The following is a 20,849-nucleotide window of genomic DNA, read 5'->3' on the forward strand; positions in this document are numbered from 1 at the left end:
GGCTCCACCTGCCAGGTTGACTAGAGGTGGACCCTGAGCACTAACAAGCAAAGCTGGGTGAGGAATGCACAAAGACAGGCACGGACACTGCCTCTGCCTGGGCAGGGTGCATCTTGCTGCTGTGCCAGAGCTGGTGTCTTGCCTGTCTTCTCCCAGTTTGTGCCTCTGCTTTGGGAAGTAGAGTTGTGATGCATTTGGGTTCAACACATGGTTGCAAAGAAGAATCTGTTAAAGGTGTTTCAAGGCTGGCAGAAATTGCTTACCCTAAACTGGCTGACGTTCCTTTCCAAAACAAGCAGGTGATGCAAATTCTCAAGAGGAAAAGAGCTGCTTGTTAGTAGAGGTTGAGCAACTCAATATGCAGGTTGAGGCAGAGCAGATAGTTTCTTGAGATCATTTCATTTGCTAAAGGAGATCTTTCTGCAGAAAGCATGAGTGGAAAAGGATGGGCAAGTTGCATCTTCCAGTAAAAATTTGTTAATATTTCTGATTATGTATCCTCAACAGAAATTGGGATTTCCCTGCTAAATTCTAAGCGCATCACTTTCAAAGTTTTTATTTATGTAGAAAATACAAGAATAGTGAATAAGTATTAAATTACTATATTTTTTCCAGTGTCATTATGTCCACAAAACTTAATTGCACTTTTTTCCAAAATCTCATTTCATGTGGTGGACAACTTCTGAGTCTTTGTATGACCTCCTTCTAGGTGACTATGAGAACTCTTTGATTCCTTTTCTTTACATTTCCTATCTCATAAGCATGAGATTGTGGCTAGGATTTCAGTTTCCCAGGTACAGTCACTGTGGAGTCAGTCACCTCCCACCACACCCAGAAATGTATGCAAGGGTATTCCTCCCATTCCCCAAAAACCAGACCACAGTCTGGTTGAAGACTTCCAATTCCAACAATATGTGCCCAGAAGGCACCTGTGGCTTCATTCAGGTGCTGGCAGCTAAGGCATGTTTCACCCGCACGTGCTTGGGTCCTGGGTCCTTGATACTTGCCTTGGCACCACGACCCATCCCTGCTTTTGCAGTCAGCATGGACTGTACCTCAGCTCTACAGAGAAATGCTGGATAAGGACATCTGCCAGGGCCTCCACAGGGAGAGCAGCGAGAAAGAGAGAGCAAGGGCAGGCAATCTAATCTCCATTAGTTTCATATAGATGCAAATATGAGTTTGACTTTCATAGTCTGAAGTCAATAATTTCTGCCTTTCACTGTGAAACACATGGGGAAAGGAAGAGTTTAAAACTATCCTAGTCAGGATAGTGGTAGAATTCAATTTTTAAGAAAAATGTCAATTCTCTTCTTACATGTCAATCTGTATCTTTAGGAACTTAAAACTCAGCTTATATAAGTAAACCCAGTTGTTCTCAGGTGTCAGACATTTATCCCTTTAAACTGAAATTTTGCACTAGGCCTTTCACCCTTGTAGTGCTGAACTATCAAACTATTTATGCAAGTTCACATTTAGAAAACAGAGAAAAAAGTTTTCTTTAAAACTCAGTCACATTTGGTTCATTTTCCATCATTTGTATTTTCTGAACTTGTGGGGAGTTATCCCATTTCACTTCTTGTTTATCTGCATTGCGTATTTTAAGAGCAAACACTGATGCTGAGTTCTTTGTGGCTGAAAATTTTATAAATCGTTAAAGAGGCTGGTTATCCTGTTCTCCTTTTATTTACTAAGGATAAACAGAGGTTAATCACAATGTAAGGCTGGAAAGGTGTTTGCAGCCTTCCAATTAGGTGAGGGGAAATGGTAACATGCAGTTAGCTCTCCACCTAGTGGGAAAAATGGCAATTGCTGTCACTGGGTTAGTGAAGGCTCTGGCTCAATCAGTGCTGGCACCTGTGACAGGACACACATTTATGGGACTCTCTCCAAGCGGAACAGAGCCCTCCTTCAGCTGTCTGGAGTTATGCTGTTCACCACAGGCTTATTTTTGAAGGTAAGGAAGCTTCAAAAGCTTTTGAAGTGTTTAGGTCTGTTTTTGCAGAATCGCTGTAAAGGATTCCTCTCTAGCTTCTCAAAAGTCACTTCTGGTTGAAATGGACAGTGATGTCCTATCAAGCAGTAGTGGATGTGTCCCATCAAAGCTATACAGAGCTATGTTTAACCTGAGGTAACAGAATGTAAGGCAACGAATGCTCTAAATTAGGATTCCTACAAAAGATGTTTTTTCCTACAAAAAACAGCATGCATGCATCATAGAGAGCATACTCCCAAGAAGAGAGCTATAGGCAGGGGACAGTGTGACTGCACTATGAAAGAAATACAGTAAGCAAAGTTAAGAAAGAAGAAAACCAGCAGGCCCTGGGCTTACTATTGAGCTATTTTTCCAAGCAGGAAAAAAGCTTTCATATTTTTTCTTTGAGCAGAGAGAGAGGGGGAGGGAGGGAGATTTCTGAGCCAGTACCACTTTCAGTAACTACAGGCACACTTAAATGAAAAATTACTTTGAAAAGTGACCTGTCTTATAGAAGTTATCAAACTGCATGAACCAAATGCTTCATTCTGCCTTAACACCTAGAATGAAAATTGGCTTAGTTTTCTCAAATAAGTATTAGTCAGCTTTGCATCAGTGCATGAATTCTTGCTTAAAGAAAAATTAAGCCAAAACTGGATGTAAACTCAAATGACAATTTCATACAGAGAAGAGAGGTAACAACCAGGTGACCGTAAATGCCATCTACTTAAATTCTACTGTAATTCATTGTAATAAAAAGCTTAAAAATAGGCATAGCTTAAAAATAAGCATATGTCTTTCTCTGTCAAAAAAAAAAAAGATTCTATTGCAAATATTCATTTCTGTGAAGAAATATTTGAAAATGAAAATCAAGTGCTAGTGATTGAATGTCAGTTTAAGTTTGATGACATCTTGAAACCATGCTAACCATCCCTTCGACTCTTATTATGAAAGCTTATTCTGAAACTTCAAGGTAACAGTTTGCAGCACACTGAGAAGTAAAAAAAGTGAACAAATTCAATTAGACATTGCAAACAGTAAGTGGGATGCTGAAATGATTTTTTTGAATTGTCTTCATATTTAATGCAGTAATACCTCCAGGTGTAATTTGTCTAAATGCTACTGTAGGATACTTGCTATTCCACTGACTATATCCAGCTTGCAAAAAGTAGGTACTATGAAGACAACCTTTCTGAGTAGGCAGTTGGAAAGACTACAGGGCTTTATCTTCTGTAAAACAAAGGTAAGAACTAGTTTTGCTTTTTGGTAAGATCTTCCTGCATGCAGCACAGCTGGCTATTGACACCTACAATGCCATAGACACGATTTCTAGGCAATAGCAGTGCACAGAACCCAAAACTAACATCTAATCAGCCTAATGCTCCCAGTTTTAATTTTTCTCTGGAAAAAGCTGCTAAGTTTCACTTGTAACCTAGTCCTGCTTGCCATACTGAACAGTAGTTTTGTGGAGCCTGTCTCCTCCCCTAGATTGTGACTCAATGTACCACCAACTTTGGCTATCCCTGTTTTAACCATTTCAGAATTAAAGCCAGTCCCATGGGTCGTGCTTACATCATGCAATGCAGAAATGCTCAGGAGCTCCAAGACAGCCTAGAACAAGCTTGAGCAGACGTGCTGCAGCTACTCTGGTTTGGGACACTGAGCCAAGCTCCATTAGCCCAGACAGAAATGTGCTGGCCTCTCTCTGTTTCTGGGGCTAACATAATTGGTACTAGCAGAGTACCCATACCCAGCAGAGTATCATTTACTTGAACAACATTACACAAGCAGTACTACTTGACCTTAAAAAATACCAATACCCAGCACCTGTACATTAGGGATACTGCCTGAGTCACCAATGAAGTTCTGGGGCAAAAAAGACAATATTAATGTAATAGAGTACAAATATAAATGCTACTGGGCGGATAAGGCAGGAAGCTATAAACTTCTCTAAAGAAATGAGAGGGGAACACCTGATCCTCTCCAGCACAGCAGTTAGCAAAGGTCACTACGCAAACATAATGTCTTAATGGGATTAAGATGATTTTAAAAGAATGCACAACACAACTCAGGAAAACATCTGTTTTATGTGCAATATATTTCACCAAACTCCATCAAAAAACTTGAATTACACAAAAGAAATTCATTTAAAGTTTTGTTTTTACAGACACTTAAGGACATCAGGTGAAAAAATACATTTTATGGGCAAAAAATATTTGCTCTTCCACTAATCTTAATAAATAAGACAGTTAAAATAATAATCACAATTAATCTGAACAATGACAAGCACAGATGACAGTTCAGATGCAGCTGACTTGGAGAAAGCAATGCAACTTAGAACTAGCTCTTGGTCAGCTTGGGTTCTAGTGTCATCTAGTGCTGAAGTAACAAGTGTTTTCCCCTTCCAACCACAGCTACTATGCAATTTAAATGAATCCACTGCATTAGAGGGCAATAGGTGGAGAAAGGTCACACAGAAGATGAACTGCTTGAGTAATCTAAGTGCACATCCAGAGTGCCATACACCGAATGTAGCAAATTGAGAACCTTCTCTTGAATGACATCAACCTGCTCTGAAGGGCAATAGTCATCCAAACTTGATCTGTAACAGGGATTTGAAGAAAGGATGAGGAAGTACAGACATTATCATCACATTTTATATTCTTATAATGCTTTGTATCTAGGGACCTGAAGTAACTTTCAAGCTGCAGCAAGTTCTGCCTCTCAGTGCCTCTTCAAGGCAGGCTGCTGTGTTTGCCCTCACTACTAAAAAAGGTAAGAATTTGCCTGAAGTTGAACAGAAAGTCTGCAGCAAATCAGGAACGTGACCTATTCATTCCTCAAGTTCTGCTCTCTTCCTGACTCTGACATAAAACGTTGTCAGTCAAAATTCAAGCAAATCCTTTAACTAAAGCATTGGTGGAAAGTTAGATTGAGAAATTCAATTGCTACTAGTAAAATAGGTAGAGAAAACTTGAAAAAAGAAATCTTTGTGATCCCTGGGATATCAAATTTTTACAGTATCTATTAATGAACTGCAAACAGATATTGTTAAAAAAAAATAGCTGACTTCTTGAATTTCACATTTGTTAAGACCTACATAAATGATTCAGTATTTCCTCTGCAACAGTGCCTGATATCCCTGTAGTAGGTGCAAGGAATGTCTTTTTTTTATTTTAGGTATTAGCCATGCTATTTCTTTCAGCCAAGAACAATCTCATGTAAGATTCTGCTTCTGCTGCCTGCACTTTAAGGGCATGCTCAGTATTTTTAAAGTGACAAATTACAATAATTTGTCAACAGATACACTGTAGTCTTGTAAGTATGTCTCTTGTGGGGGATCTTGGGAAACTGCGTAGACAAAGATATTTGCATGAGAAGCGGTAGAGTAGGCATAGCGGAAGATCACGTGGTGTGACGCGCAGACTAGGGGTGAGGACGAAATGCAACTGTATATAAGCTTGATCGCAGCTCACAATAAACGCCATTTTAGCATCTCTCACATTGAGGTCTGTGCTTGTGGCCCTGCAGCAGGAAGCTGCAGTGCTCCCCTGGTGGCGCCATGGGACCGAGCGAGAGCGCGGCAACAGTCTCTCCTCCGGCCTCAAACTCCATCCTGTTCTCCCAAATAGTTCCCTTACAGTGCTGAGAACAAAAATCTTTCCCATGTAAAGCTTTATTAGAGCTTCCTAGAATACCAAACCCATTTAGCCTATCATATGAAAACCCTTCCCCCTTCCAACAGAAGTTTCACTGAAAAGAGAAATCCTATCTGTAGTGCAATGAATCCTAGACAGGGAGTACAGACGGAGTAATTTCAGCCCATACAGGCTTGCCCAAGCCAGCTTTGCTCTAACTAGCTCAAGTAATAAAAACACTGAAGATGTGTCAGTATGAACTTCAGTGATGGCTACCAACTGAAACACATACAATGTCTCATCACAGGCTTTATGCAGCCTGGGCTGAAGCTCATTAAGTCATCATGATTTCACTGCTGTCAAAATCTGTGCTAGCTACTCTAATGCCAATAAAGTTAGCTATCATTGCTGAAACAGAACCTTCCCTTAGCCATGTAGCTACTGCCACTGCATTATGATCAATATTTTCAAATGTCAATTTTCACCACACTTTACGATAGAATTTAAGATGTCAACCAATGTTATATTCATTGAATCATTTAGCTTTATAAGCACGGTCTGAGTGATTTAAAATAAAAACATCCACATACTCTTACCGAGCAACTGTTACAAGTGTAGGTTTAGGCATATTTTTTAGCAGAACTTTAATGGATTCTATGAGGACTTCTATCTCCTCTTCAGTGCTAACGTGGTGGGGAAGCTCCATATAATCACAGGTCAGACCAGCCTGATGGACCTATGTGTAAATTAAATACAGAGATTTTAATTTCACTTGACTAGTTATTGACACAACTTATCTGTGCAACACAAGTCCCTAAGTTACTTTCGCTAGTCCAGTAAGTATTTTATACATCTTCAAACATTTTTTTTAATTTTGTAGATTGTATATATTGTTTCAGTATCTCCATGAAAATATACCTCTTCTGTCAATTCAGAATCTGCTGCAGTCCTTGAAGATGGCATGTTTGATATTTTAGAAAAAGGTACCTTAACTTAAATTCTATAAACCATAGCAACAGACCCAGGTTAAATGAGGCCTTACTTTACAGGAAGAAGCCTGAGATGTGACAGTCCTGAAAGATCATATTATTAATGTTGCCTAAATACAGACAAGCAAAGTAGAACTTTAGAAGCTTAAAAGAAAAAGGTTGGCCTAAGTAATAGGACATAAATAATAAACTAAAGTAAAACCACCAAACCCCCACGAAGTCCTGAACCAAGAAGCAAGTCTAAGAAGCACATTCTTCTCCCTCCATGTTGAGGCTATGCTTTTAAAAGCTGTGCTCCTCTTCCTAGTGACCTACCATTTCATAGTCTGGGCTCTCCATCCTGGTTTTCAAACTGTGAACAAGTTGGACAAGTGGCTTCATTCTGCAGTTAAAACCAAAACTTGTTATGTAAACAGTTACAAGCACTCATATTTAACCCTCAGTTGTCAAAAGCAAAGGCAGAAGTTACTGAAAACACTAATCAGCATCATGGCCTAAAACTTGAAAACAAAACTTACCCCTCAGTACTATCTTGCATCTGAGAAAAAGGGAAAGCATCAGTGCTATTGTGCTGCTTCACCAGGTCTTTCTCAGAGAGCCCCTACACTGATACCTGTCTCTCTCAAGCCCTCCTTGCAGTTCTTTCAGGCAGCCCTGAGGAGAAGCTCAAAGTTGTATTAACTAGATAGGAAACACTTCCTGGCAGACCTGTCTAGCAATGACCATAACTGCTGCATTTGATGGGGAAAATGAGTGATTCTCCTATCATGGCAAAACCTGGACGTTTGCTCAGTTTCTTTTTAGATGAAAACATTTAGTTTAAAAGTATAGCAGATGTGGCTGAGATGCGTTGTGGACACCATCACTCAGGTACAGCCTTTATGTTTTAACCAGTTGCTGTTTTCACAGGTTTGCAGGAGCCATCCCTCATGAGATCAGGCAGGAACAGTCAAGAGTAGCACAGAAGCATTTATCACACCTTGTCTTTTCCATATCCTCCATAGTTTGACGTTAAAATTTGAGAGTTCTACCCTACATAGATCACTAAATCTTGAGTCACACCAAACCTGCCTCTGGCCACAGACAACAGAACTTGCATGATGCTGTGCAAGGCTCACCTTGGAAAGTTTACCATGACAATGACGACAGCAGACTTGCTTTTTCTTTGTTTGCTTTGCCCGACTCATTCTCCTTTAGAATTACAGGGAAAATGGTAGCCTTGCAAAGATCCTATCCAGCATTCCTCCTTTTCTGTTAGCACAGTGCTGGGCTAATCAGTTCCTAAACTATTGTTTGCACTGTAAACTAAGGAAAATAGACTGAATTCAGAAATTCTTAGCTGCAAAACTAAGGCCTGTCTCATGTAGACCAAATGATAGCGAGCACTTCTGGCTTTAAGGAAAAAAGTTACGACAAAACAGAACACTAATACACATGTCCAAAAGCTACGTTTTTTCTACTAAAAACTGAAATATACAGATGCTAAGCATTGCCTATTTTTCAGGAAACCAATTTGAAAAATCACATCCTTTTGACTCAGCCTAATAGCCTAGAGTACACAATAGTTTTCTCCTCGGTGTTCTTCCAATGGCAGACTTTTTTTTCCAGAGCTACGTCCCTGTTTGCACTGACGACTCTGACAAGACAATGCAGCAGGATAAGTCTGGATGTCTCTTGCAGCATTGCTTCTGTGCTAGGCCAGGGACGAGAGCCTTGTGTACTGGGCTCCAGAAAGTCTCCCCCAAAAGGAGAGAAACCTTACTGGCACTGATAACTTGTTTCTGTTTTGCAGTAGAAAGCTGAATCTTGGATAGAAAAGAAGGTATTAACGTCATGCATTCCATGGGAGAATCAAAAACTACCCATATTGGCAGGGAGAAGGTAAAGGTGTCTTTCAGAAGAGGTGGGTTTTACGCCATTTAGAGATCTCCTACCCTGGATATGAGGCCCATTTCTGTAGCGTCTCTTCATCATCACTGTCACACAAGTCTGCAAATGCTGCTTCCAGATCTTCTAGCTGATGAACGCGGTTTTCAACACAATCCAACAAGCCCTCCTTTAAAAACATATGCATTACAAAAAAAAAAAAAAAGTAAAATTGTTTTTGTTTTGTTTTTTTAGCTCAATCAGCTTAGTCTATAGGTCAAATCCTGAAATGATTGATCTGGTGGAGGTGAGGAAACAGACACAACTGTTCATTGTTACAGAGGATCTTTTCAAGAGGATCAGCATGAATGCCTGCAGAAGTTGTTCCCTTCAGAATAAATCATCTCTCTTTGCTCTGTCTTTCCTACCACAAAGTTGCCACATCTACATTCCAATAGGATACACTGAGGAAAGCTAAGAAACTGTATTTGACTAATTGTTGTATTTGTTTGTAAAGCCTTGAAATGCTGCAGTATTTGTTGAATTTGATATGAATATACAGGGACTCAGATGAATGTGAGCTTTATGTTGTTATAAAAAAAGGAAAATTTCAGTTTTTTTAGATTAAAAATTAATGGATATTACTACATCAAATGTGTTTAAAAAGAATCTCAAAATCAGCTATTTGGTGTTTCACAGCCCTGATCCTGCAAAGGTTTATGCACTTTCTTAAGAAGTTCAGCAAACATAACACAGCAATCTATTGAAATAAGCAAAGCTATTTATATGCATATAGTTGTGCATGCAAATATTTGCAGAAAGTAGGCCCTACATAACACATCAAATGAAAAGCAATGCTTGGCATAATTGGTATAAAAGATACTCAGTGCAGTGGTGTGTGAAGGAAAATTATTCAAAAGCACATTGGTATAGATGGATAACAATTAAGAACAGAGTGATTCCCTCTCATGAGTCTGCTGGGCTTATCATATGCCAGATGCCACTTCTTTTGGCCAGTAATGTGAGCTTACGGCTAATCTTTGAGAGGAGCTGAGGGTATCAACCTGTCATGGGCTATGAACTGGACACTTAAAAGCAGCACCAGTAACTAACATTAAAGATGTAGTATAGAGGGTGATTAGAAATACTTTAAAAAAAACCAACAAACCCTACTATTTTACTGTGTAGTATAGTAGAAATGGTACCCTAGAACTATTTATCAGTCCAGAATCCCTTTAAGATACTGGATATCCAAGAGATTTCATGTATCTTTGGAAAATAAAGTCCACTAGCTTTCTGCCCGCAGCTCCTGTATGTTGAGTGTTTCACTACAAAACCATCCATGAATTTGTTCTTGCTAACCATTTTGGCTGCCCTGAAATCACATTGGGAAATTAATCACAAGACTTTACACCTTCCGCATTTAACTAACTTCTAACTATGTACCCTGGCATCTTGCTGACTGAGAAACATGAAAATCAATTTGACATAAGCTTTCACATACCTCCATTTCTTTATATACACAAATTAATAATTAGTGATATTGGTATGTGTTGAATCTGCCTGTAATTGTCTTCAGATGAAATTACCAAAGCAAAGATAAAATCTTGTTTGGAAATTGGTGTAATGACCATTACTATGACTGTCTCCAAGGTTTGGACTCAGGGTTGAATGACTGTGTTTTGGCAGCAGCACCTGGCTCACATTTCCATGGCTCAGAAGCACACAGCACATACAAAGAAAAGGCCATTACAGTGGTACAATATTTGCCCGTCCACATCTAAACAAATAGGTAGAATACCAATTAGGCATTTAGCACAGCTTTCTCTCTCTCAAAGAAGAGCAACCATGGGGAGGGGGTGCTGAAAGAATACCCTGTTGAGCCATAAAAAGAAAGAGACTACAGATGACTTACTATGTTTTAATCTCTTTCTTGTCAATTACCATTTGTTTACACAAATTAAATTTCACACTTATGTTAAATATCTACGTAGTTCATATGTCTAACCAAAGTGTTTGTTAGGAAAAAATTCCTAAGGTGCTGCTGATTAGCATTCAGCATGCTGCATGGCTTAATTGCAGACCACTTCATTAAGCACCTTTCATAGGGTCTTTCCTTGACATAACTCACTTTTACTGAGTAAATAAAAAGAATCATTCCCTTATATATTCCACAAGGAAATACTGTACCTCTGTTGCATTTCTATGGGGCTTCTTAAAACTGTACAACTCTTGCAAGAGCTCATATTCTGTCTTTGAGAAAGGAAAAAAAAAATTAGTCTCTTCAAGTGGAAAAAAGCAATCTTCAGTGCTCTCCATCTTCAAGAAAAGATGCCAAGATACCAAGATAGTTCATCTACTCCCATATTGCAGACAACTCTCTAAATGCAGGTGACAAAGAGAATGTGAGGCTTGAGGAAGCAATACTTCATGGCCTCAGCCAAACACTTGGCAACTGCTAAATGTTAAACCTGACTTCAGTAAAACAGCTTTAGCAGTGAAGTATTTAAGGGTTTTGCTGTCAAGATTAATCGGACATTTCAAATTAAACATGCATTTTGCTGCACTGAGGTTCTAATGAGCTGCTGGGGAAAAAAAAAAATAAAGTGGCAGATTCGGAGGGCAATTATAAAGAACAGGAGAGCAAGATTTTAAAGGAAAACAGAGTAGGTAAAACCTTAAGCTGGATGGCCAACAAAGTTCAAATGGAATCTACTATGGGAGCTTGCTAGCCCCTACTCCTTGATACTACCCAGGTTTAATTGATCAAGGATAAACAGATTTCATTCTTTACTAAATAGCATTAAAAAGGTGAACGCTTGTTAATTTTTCAGTACAGGGAGAAAGACGGGGTAGACTAAGAGACTAGTGAATTTTAAATAAATATAAAGCATCTTTAGGGCAATGTTTTGGATTTTGGGGCTTTTTTGATGGAAATACAATACTCTTCTGAACTGGTAAGCCATATTTAATTTTTACCTTTTCCTTGGATTCTCATGTTCCAAGTGTTAACTTGGGCAACACTTTCTGGTGGAATTATCCTATGTTACAACAGTGGGATCATAGTTTAGAAATAACAACTGCAACTGAGATTGTTATTTGTTGTATCAAAAAAGGCACAATGGGGCTCTGTACAAGCCCACTTCTGAAAGTGTTTCCTAGAACTGAGGGCCTATCATAAGAAAACAAAACAAAACAACAAAAAAACCCCCACTCCATTATTTTATTTAAAATGTATTTTAAGTCCTAACCAGGGTACTGGATTTTATTCTCCTAAGGCAAGACTCCCAAGGTGCTTCCCCTTTGTCTTATATTTCTCTTCTGATACAGACCAACTGGCTTTGCACATCTGATGTTATTGTGATCATAAATACTGAATGTCATCATTCAACACAGGCCAGAAACACTATATTCACTTCAATTCAGTGGGCAAGAAAGCAGTACTCTAGCTGCAACTGCAAAGTGTCAGATGTTCTCCAGCACAGGTTGAGGCTAAAACAACGTTCCTCAGAATTACAAATAAATAAATAAATAAGATCTAATTGCTAGAAACAGTCAGGATATCACAGAAGAATTTGTAAACCTCAGTGTTACACCCAATTCTTAAGGCAGATTAATATCAGAGACAACGGGCACTTGTTCATCGTTCCACACAGTCCAAACATAGCGGAACTGGGAGTCCTAGCCTCTCACAAAGAGAAGTCACCACTGTTTGGGCATCCAGCAACACCACACCTTTTTGAAAGGCAAGGTCTTACAATACCATTCTGGCATTCCAATAGCATGCTACAGTGGCGGGGTGGGGGTAAGAGAGAAAATCTGCCATCCCTCCTTGATAACCCCTGCTGTGAGTATTTGGGATGTCACCATTGAAAATCTACTTTGAAAAAAAGACAGCTTAGCTTTTGTGTCCCAAGTAACTGGCAGAACCTTGCCATGCAACTCAGACCTTGAACATGCACCCAACACCTATTTCAAATTTAAGGTCTACCCCTATTAGCTTGCAGTACTTCTCTGGTGCGTACACTCCCTTAAGAAGGTCTCTTCCAAATATTTGCAATGATTTATTAACCATGATCAGCTGATTTGCTAGATTTAGCTTAGATGAGAGCTTCTTCACAGACATCATTGTCCTTCTAGCATTTATTCTGTTAAAAATGGTAAGGATTGTCCATATTCATGCTTACCTGTGTGTACATTTCTTTGAATGGATTTTTAACTGAAAAAAAATCTAAGTCAATGTCTAAAACGTATGCATCCCCTTTCTGTAGTACTTGGCAAATATCTTTAACAACCTCCCTTATTGGGCATTCACTGTTTCTGAGAGAGCTTGAAGCTGAGCACTCTGACAAGGTTTCTGTCCTGTTTTGTGTGCTTGCATTTTGTATTCCCTTGTTCTTCACACTTGAGGAGCTGTGATCAAGGTCACCAGGAACCACTGATGAAGAGGCAGAAGCAATGCTTGCTGTGTTATCTGTATTTAACTTCATTCTCTTTGCAGACGCTGCTTTGCCATTTTCTTCCTGGCTGTTCAATGCTTCAGTAGGATTAATGAGGATGACGTGTAAACTTAAAGGCTTCTGGTTTTCTAGCTGATCAGCAGGGACATAAAGACCATCACTTAGAAAGTAATAATCTGTACCTGTAACCCTACAATTGAGAATAACTCAAAGTTAATATACATCTTTGTAAAGAACTTAGAAACAAGCATGTACAATTAAGAGATCCTGAGGAAAAAAAAGAATAGATGTCTGATGGGTAACAAAAGGAATATAACTGTGTACACAAAATTATTTATTTTAATCTGTAGGTGTTTGAATTTAAACTGGATTTTTTCTACCTCTTCTTATTGCTGAATCAATATATTAAAATTAATTTTACACTATTGACAATAGCTGTACAAGGTTTCCAATGGATAAGAGAAGATTTTACATTAAAATACAATCCAATGGCAAATTCACCTTTTAGGAGCATGCAAAGACAACATAAACAACTTAAGATATTGTCAACATTATGGTATATAAGACTGTAAAGCTATGGACATTTTACATCTTGGATTACCTTCTTTTTCAGAAAAATGCTTTTAGTTATGTTTGAGAAGTGCCCTGAAACCTGTGGATATGCAATCAGTAAAAGTAAAATGTCACAAATTAATAGGTCACGCTTTACTTTCTTTTACCACTGACACAGATTTCCCTATCTTACATATGGGGAGAGCAGGTAACCCAAAGATGAATAGTTACATATTGATGGAATCCACTGAATTTAAAAAACACTAGAAATCCCACTTAGGTGAAAATTTAATGTACAGAAATATAGCTTGAAATATTCTTTAAGCCTTAAATGTCATAAATTCAGATAAAAAAAAAAAGAGTAAGTTTAAGATGAAGCATGAACTTCTGCTCACCTGTGTTAAGGCCTTATCTGATTATAGGATATCACCATCAAACACAAGGACAGGCAGTTTCATGAGCAGCAGCAATTTGGAGCCTCAGTATCCTGTGGCTGGATTATTCTGAGCCTGCTAAGGGAGAGCCTGGATCACAGCTTCATCTTGTTGATGGGGCATTCACAGAGTCTCTCCTCAGAGATTCTCTGGTGTTCAATATAAATGAGTTCATGCCACAGTATTTCCCTCAGTGGGACACTAACTTAGGTATCTATCACCTATCCAGCCAGCTGCTGTCAACAAAAGTTTTAGGGAGTTCATATTTCTGACTCCTTCATGATTTTTGTAAGCCTAGAACCTGAAGCCATCTTTAAACGGCCCCTGGAAACATTGATTTCAAAGTTGCTAAGGCAACCACAGGATTTGTGGGAAAGCTATTCAACCATCAAGCAGTATGTTTCTGGAGGTGTGCTAATTCTCATGGTTAAATGTTATTGAAAGCACAAGCTTTTGTATTATCATTTGAGTTTAATTTAGACCAAAGATTCAGAATCATAGGGCTTTTATGTTTTATTCCAGATGGTAAAGCAAAGTACTTCTTCACTGTATTCTGTTTAACTTGCTTCAAAAGATTTATTCTGATATGCTGGCAAGAGACATGACTTGTAAGGATCCATTCAAGGTGTACAAAATCACAGTGCAGTGAATATGGTGAATGCAAAGATGCCATTCACTAAATTCCACAGAATTAGAATGGAGGGCACTCACTGAAATTAGAATCACAAAAATATTAAAATTGGAAGGGACATTGGAGGTCTCTAGTCCAACTTTCCGATCAAAGTAGGACTAACTTCAAAGCTAGATTAGACTGCCCATGGCCTTGCTCAGCTGAGCTTTAACTATCTCAAATGATAGAGATTGAACTGCCTGTCCTAGCACCTGTTCCAGTGCTTCATTACTAGATTAACTTGAAATAACAAAACCCACACCAGAAATCCACAATCATAGCTGGGACCAAAGTCTTACCAGCAAAGCCAAGGGCTAAATGGATACAAGTAGTACTGCTTTCTCCTATTCACAGAAAAAAAGCCTTATGCACATTAAATGCCCAGTTCTGTCACAACAGAGATGACAAACTTTGTCCTGATTGGCACATTCAAGCTCAGTTTAGAAAACAAAAAAAAGCTACCCCTTGCTTTCTCTCTAATCTTTGTTTTATTATAACTCCACCAAACAGGAGCTATAAAACTGGCTGCTCTGCTGAATCCCTTCTTTCAGTCAGTCACACTCCATTTAACCATGTAAGCTCACCCTGAAGGGCAGGGTAGAAAGTAGTAGAAAGAACTACCCAAAAATAGGAATTTGGCTATAGCATCAGAGATCAAAGCAAAGTAAGCGATTTTTTTCCCCACTTAGTCTAAACATGATGCAACTCTTCTCCCTCATCCCATCCAGAACAATAAAAAAAAAAGAGTTTGTATCAGAGAATATAGTTTTCTTAAGAACAATACTGTGAAATAGAGTTGTGTAAAAAGTTATGATGAATTTTGTAACACTTAGTAGCGTCCCCTTTTAATTTCCAGCCAGTTTTATCCAGGCAACTTCATTCACTTAATTCTATCTTATTTTCAGACTGTAGTATGAATTAGGTTAGAATCTCACAATCTATGTTTGAGTGGTAAAGGAAGAAGGAAATCTTGCCAATAATTCTGTTTTAACTGATAGAGAAAATAATGGATGCAATATTGAGGATGTTGGAAAACAAGGTTTCCCTCATTTTTAAATGTTTAGTATCTATTATCATATGATCATATACATACAATCCTTGATATGTACTAGATGTATGATGTGGGTGAAAAACTGGCTGGACCAACATGTTCAATAGTAACTGCCATTGGTTTGAAGTCCAACTGGCAAGTCTCACTGGATGAGAGGTGTTCTTTAGAGATTGGTATTGTTTGACACCTTCATTAATGCCCTCGACAATACAATCTTGGCAAGTTTGCATGCAGCACTGAACCCAGGGGAGTAGCTAGAAGGCAGAGCTGGCCTCCTGAAGGAATGGCCTACAGGAACCTCAAGCTTGACTAAAACAAATACAAGGTCCTGCACCTGGAACAGAATAACCCCATGCAGCAGTACAGGGTACAGGCTGGGCACAGACTAGCAATGCCCTGGAGAAAAGGACCTGGAAGTCTCTGCAGAAAGCAAGTTGAACATGAGTGAGCATTACGCCCTTGCAGCAATGAAAGCTGGCCACAGTTTTGCGGTATTTACAAAAATACAGCCAAAAGGTCAAGGGAAGAGATTATTTCCCTTTATTCAGTGCCAGTGACACCACATTTGGATTACTCAGCCCAGATTTGGGTTCCCTGAGACATGAGAGATGTCAACAAACTGGGAAGGGTCCAAAGCATGGCTGCTAAGATGATTAGAGGGCTGAGCACATGATGAACAAAGGGAAACTGAGGGAACTGGGCTTTGTCTTCATAAGGGAAGGCTGAGGAGGATCTAATTACTGTACTCTGTTACCCAAATCCTCTGTTAAAAACAGCTTTCTAAGACTTTGACTTTAATGAAGAGAACTAATTCAAAACTTGGCTAGATGAAATGTGAATAGCTAAGACTTTAAGGCACAATATTAACTGTATGTATTCACATAAATAGTCAGTCACGTTAGACCCTAAAGAACTCACAACTACATATTAAGTTTTTATTGAGAAAAATGGATTTATCACTATTTTTATCTAAGAATACAAAATTAAGCCCATGAAAAGCCACATAGGTAGCTTTTATATTACTAGCATATGGTAGCAGGCAGTTTACCTGATTGTAGTTGTTGATGTGTCTTTCCCAATTAAAAAATCATGTTTTCCTTCTGAGATCTGCTGAGCCCAAGGTGGGTGAAGCCATATTACTTGAGAAATATGGCCAGCATAAACTGCAGGCATAATCCAGTTCTCAATACTTAATTCACTGGAATGAATGGAGAAAGATTGGAGGTTACACTGTTAGTTTCCCTGCAAGTAAAACACTGTCAAGAGCACCACAAACATCTTCCATATCTTGAAAGTACACACACAAGTCATCTGAAGTTAGTACACTGTGTACAGCTTGCATTATCAAAAAAGTAAAAGAGGGAAAGCTTGATTCATAAGAAGGACCCAAAATGTCTGTAGTAGAATGAAAAAAAAAAGTTAGGACAGGGTCAGCTTCACTCCTAATAAGCTACTTTGACTATAAACTACTTGGATTTATTGTGCTTTCTCTCTTGATGTATCAGACAGAGGAAATGTGCAAGGATCACAATCAACACTATTCTAGACAGCTTTGAACTGACCTCACAGGAGTATTCTGTTGTGAGCTGCTCTAAATAGATTTTAAATATAATCTCAGTACTGAAAACAAATCAATCAGCACTTACAGAATAAAATCAGTCCTTAGCAATATCCTATTTCTGTAGGTATATAATACGGCTCCCAAAGCTTATTTATCCAACAAAAAAATAAGATATTGACTATGGGTAGAATGGCACAATTACCTACATACCAATTACATCATCCTGTCATTGCTGTGAATCACCACAGTAAACTGAAGTAGTCAATAGCTATTTTAAAACGGGAAGTGAAAGACAATAAAGGTCACACTGTGCCTTGTTACCTACTTTAGAAGCTGGGGCAAAATATTGGTCCTAATGACATTAATGGGAAAATCTTATTCAACTTCATATATTCAGCATGTCACCGCAGATGATGTTATTGCAATCTCAAAGCAGATTTTTCAGAATGAGGACAGAAAGGCTGTTCTAAACCTACAGCTCTCCACATGAAAAGGATCAGCACTAAGATTGCTGTCCTGTTATCCAGAGAAACAACCTGGCCTAATAACATGATACACTACTGAACAACTAAAAGTAAATTTGCAAGTCTCAGACCTTCTTGTTATGCAACATAAACATTTGACCACACTCATAAAAGTGAAAAGATGAAAGATACAACCTGGGGCTGCTTTATGCCTCTTTTGTTCATGCCTGCTATATAAAAAGTTAAACGAATATTGACTGTAAATCAAAGGTAGAAAAAAGTGGACTTTAGGTATTCTGATGCATTACACAGGACTTTACCTAAAAAGAGCTTCTTTGTCAAATACAGTGTCTGCTGGCATATCCACAGGAATAAGGAGGTCTGGATGGGAATCAAGATGAACAAAGCTGATGTTACTGGCAGGAAGATGTTTTGAACCAATAGCACGATAGATGAAAGGCAAAACCTAAAACAACACGAACAAAAACATTTCAATTATAACCAGCAAGCTGAAAAATGCAATGATGTTAACAGCAAAAATACCAGCCCCACTCCTCTTTGCTTCTTTTGAATTTGGATTACTTCTTGGGAGAGGAAGGAGGACACTGAAAACAATACCAAGGATACAACTCCAACGGCAAGACAGTTCATGGGGATACAACTCCAACGCCAACCCACGAACTGTGAATCACTATGAATCCAAGAGTTCTATACATGATAAGCTGCTGCAGAATCATAGCTTTACTCTCTTTTCTTCTTTATAGTGAGAAGAGCCACTACAAACAAGACTCCCTAATAATTTAATACAATGCCCATTTTCTTCTCTTTCAACTTATCTCCAGAATGCCTTCTATCTTTTGCAGAAGCTTACCTCACACACCACCTTTTCCATGCTATAAAGCTTACCCACAACCTATGCATGGGTGCTGTGGAGATACAAACTTCTGAAGCACAACTAACAAAATGTTAACTAATACAGGGCGAAAACTGGCCTTACTACCATTTAAACTTGAGCTGATCTTTAGATCTATTTCCCTTGAAGAAAAAGCTTAATTCCCAATCCCCACAAGATTTAGTGGTGGCAATGAAGAGATTACCTTCCCCGGCTGCCCACTTAAACGGTGGGAAAAACAGCAGATGGGTCAATCTGTCAATTTATAACACAGCAAACCACTGATATGCAAGAATGTCAAGTAGTGAAATGAGACAACTGAAGGCTGATTCATGATCCTTCTTAAACTGAGCTGCAGTAGACAGAGTTTCTCCCACAGTTACAGGTCAGTAGCTGCCTTAGCTACCAGAAGAAATCTAGCAAGGACTATGAACCAGATCACTACTATACAGGGAATGTGAAGACTATAAACAGACTGGGCAATATAAGTTACATGGGATCTCTATATTTAAATGCAAACTGAGCTACTTTTTAAGCATAAAACTGATTAAGATCACAAATACTGAATAGTGAGTGTACATAACCATAAAACCTGACTGACACATAGTTGAAGTCTGGATTGTATTTCACCAGACTCGTTATAAATTCTCAGTTTACCCACTATTTATGCAATGATATGTATACTACTGTAATAATAGATAACATAAGGTTAAAAATAACGAGGATTCTCTGAGCTATGACTTCCAGTTCTTCACAAAAGGCAAATAGTCTGGCCTACCTGAACAACCTACAATGTTTGCAGTTTAAATTAGTCTAATCTCATGCAAGTTTTACTGCAAATTCTGAAAACAGAGCGGGATGGGGGAGAAGTCAAGAGCCTAGAGTCTCTTACATTGCAAGTTCTATTGCTTTGGATTGAGAACAAAATACGCTTTCCACCAGCTGTTATTATTAATCAAAGCATGGTGCATCTAGTGTCATCTACTCCTGGAGAAACCTCAGTGTCAGTGATTCATCTGGACTATATGTAGTTTCTGTGAAGTTCTTATGCTTTGGGGTAAAAGATTACGTAAGTTTTATATAAGACAGACCAATGTATATACACACATATATCGAAAACATAGCATATGTTTTGGCAGGAAAAGTCTTTGTTAACCTAATTTAAAAGTATAAAAAGTAAAATAAAGAATTACTAATAGTCATTATCTCAGTATTCCTATCAGAGTGAGGCTCTTAATCCTTGGTTACCATGCAAAAACAACTACCACAGCATCAACTATTTCAGTGAGTCTTGGTAAAAACAGTTGTCATTAAACTATCTACTTACAAGTTCAGAACAACCTTTTCCTTAATAAACTGCATTACACTAGCGTTTTTGGTTTGCAAAACACCAATAGAATTAATGCCTTTCATTTTTTTCTCCACCAACTCTTCATGTCCCAGAAACACTTGCTGAAATCAGTGGGCTTTTGTGCCTTTGGGTAAAGAATTTGCTTACTTTGGACTAAGGCCTCAGCTTATGTAACAATAAACAAACTATTTGAGAAACCAGAAACAGCAATTCAAAACCAACCTCTTTCAAAATACCTTTTTTAACTAGTTAACTAAAAATAAAAAGACAAAGCGCCAAATTTGGCATTTCTCAGCTACTGACAGTCAACCTGCTTGTTAAGAGTGTGCTTATATTTAACAGTTTGCTGCTAGCATGTCATACACTGTGGAGGCCCGAGTTTCAGAGCAGTGCACTAATGCCTAACTAATTCTAGGAGCAGCATGATGCCGGTATTATTTTGCTTTAAATACAGATACCGTGAGAGGGAAAAAAAAGGACAGACAAACAGAAATAACTGCTTAAAAAAACGCCCATCTCCCATGATGGCACTAGTTACATGAGTCTCTGTCTCAGTACGGGGATCCGGACCACCTCAACACGGAGCTTCACCCGGGTTTCGTTAGCGAAGCAGACCCGAGATTAGTTTTCGCGCACCGCTGTACAACATGCGTGTACAGCCCCACGGTAGCCAGACAGAAAGAAACGGCTCATTTTCCCTGTAAACTGCCCGCGGCCCGGAGGAAGGCCACGACCCCCCGCTCGCCGCCAGGCCCGGCCCGGCGACGCCGCGCTCTCGCTCACTCACATCCTGGTGGTCCTCCACCACCCACACGGGCAGCGCCGGGTAGGCCCGCAGGCCGCCCCCGGGAGGCCGCTCCCCAGCGCAGCAGTCCCCGCCGCTCATGCCGCCGGCGCGGCCCGGCTCCCTCCGGCTGGCTGCGGCCTCCGCTTCCGCCCGCGGCGC

At 39.1% G+C, this 20,849-nt stretch overlaps 1 protein-coding gene across 3 annotated transcripts; it reads right to left on the minus strand.

Moving 5' to 3' along the window:
- Positions 1-4,054: 4,054 nt before the first annotated feature.
- On the minus strand, positions 4,055-20,848 carry C2H5orf22 (chromosome 2 C5orf22 homolog). 3 transcript variants are annotated; one of them, XM_067290971.1, is made up of 9 exons: positions 20,691-20,848; positions 17,981-18,126; positions 16,684-16,833; positions 12,656-13,118; positions 10,659-10,721; positions 8,537-8,658; positions 6,918-6,984; positions 6,210-6,349; positions 4,055-4,577 (listed from the first exon to the last, which is right to left on the minus strand). In XM_067290971.1, exons 1-9 carry the CDS (start codon positions 20,787-20,789, stop codon positions 4,445-4,447), a joined length of 1,383 nt encoding a protein of 460 aa, XP_067147072.1. In that variant the 5' UTR covers positions 20,790-20,848; the 3' UTR covers positions 4,055-4,444. The 3 variants fall into 3 exon arrangements, with proteins under 3 accessions (XP_067147072.1, XP_067147073.1, XP_067147074.1); XM_067290972.1 differs by lacking the exon at positions 10,659-10,721; XM_067290973.1 differs by lacking the exon at positions 6,210-6,349 and having other exon boundaries at positions 4,469-4,577.
- Position 20,849: the final 1 nt, after the last annotated feature.

Source organism: Apteryx mantelli, chromosome 2 (assembly GCF_036417845.1).
Source record: "Apteryx mantelli isolate bAptMan1 chromosome 2, bAptMan1.hap1, whole genome shotgun sequence".
NCBI lineage: Eukaryota > Metazoa > Chordata > Aves > Apterygiformes > Apterygidae > Apteryx > Apteryx mantelli.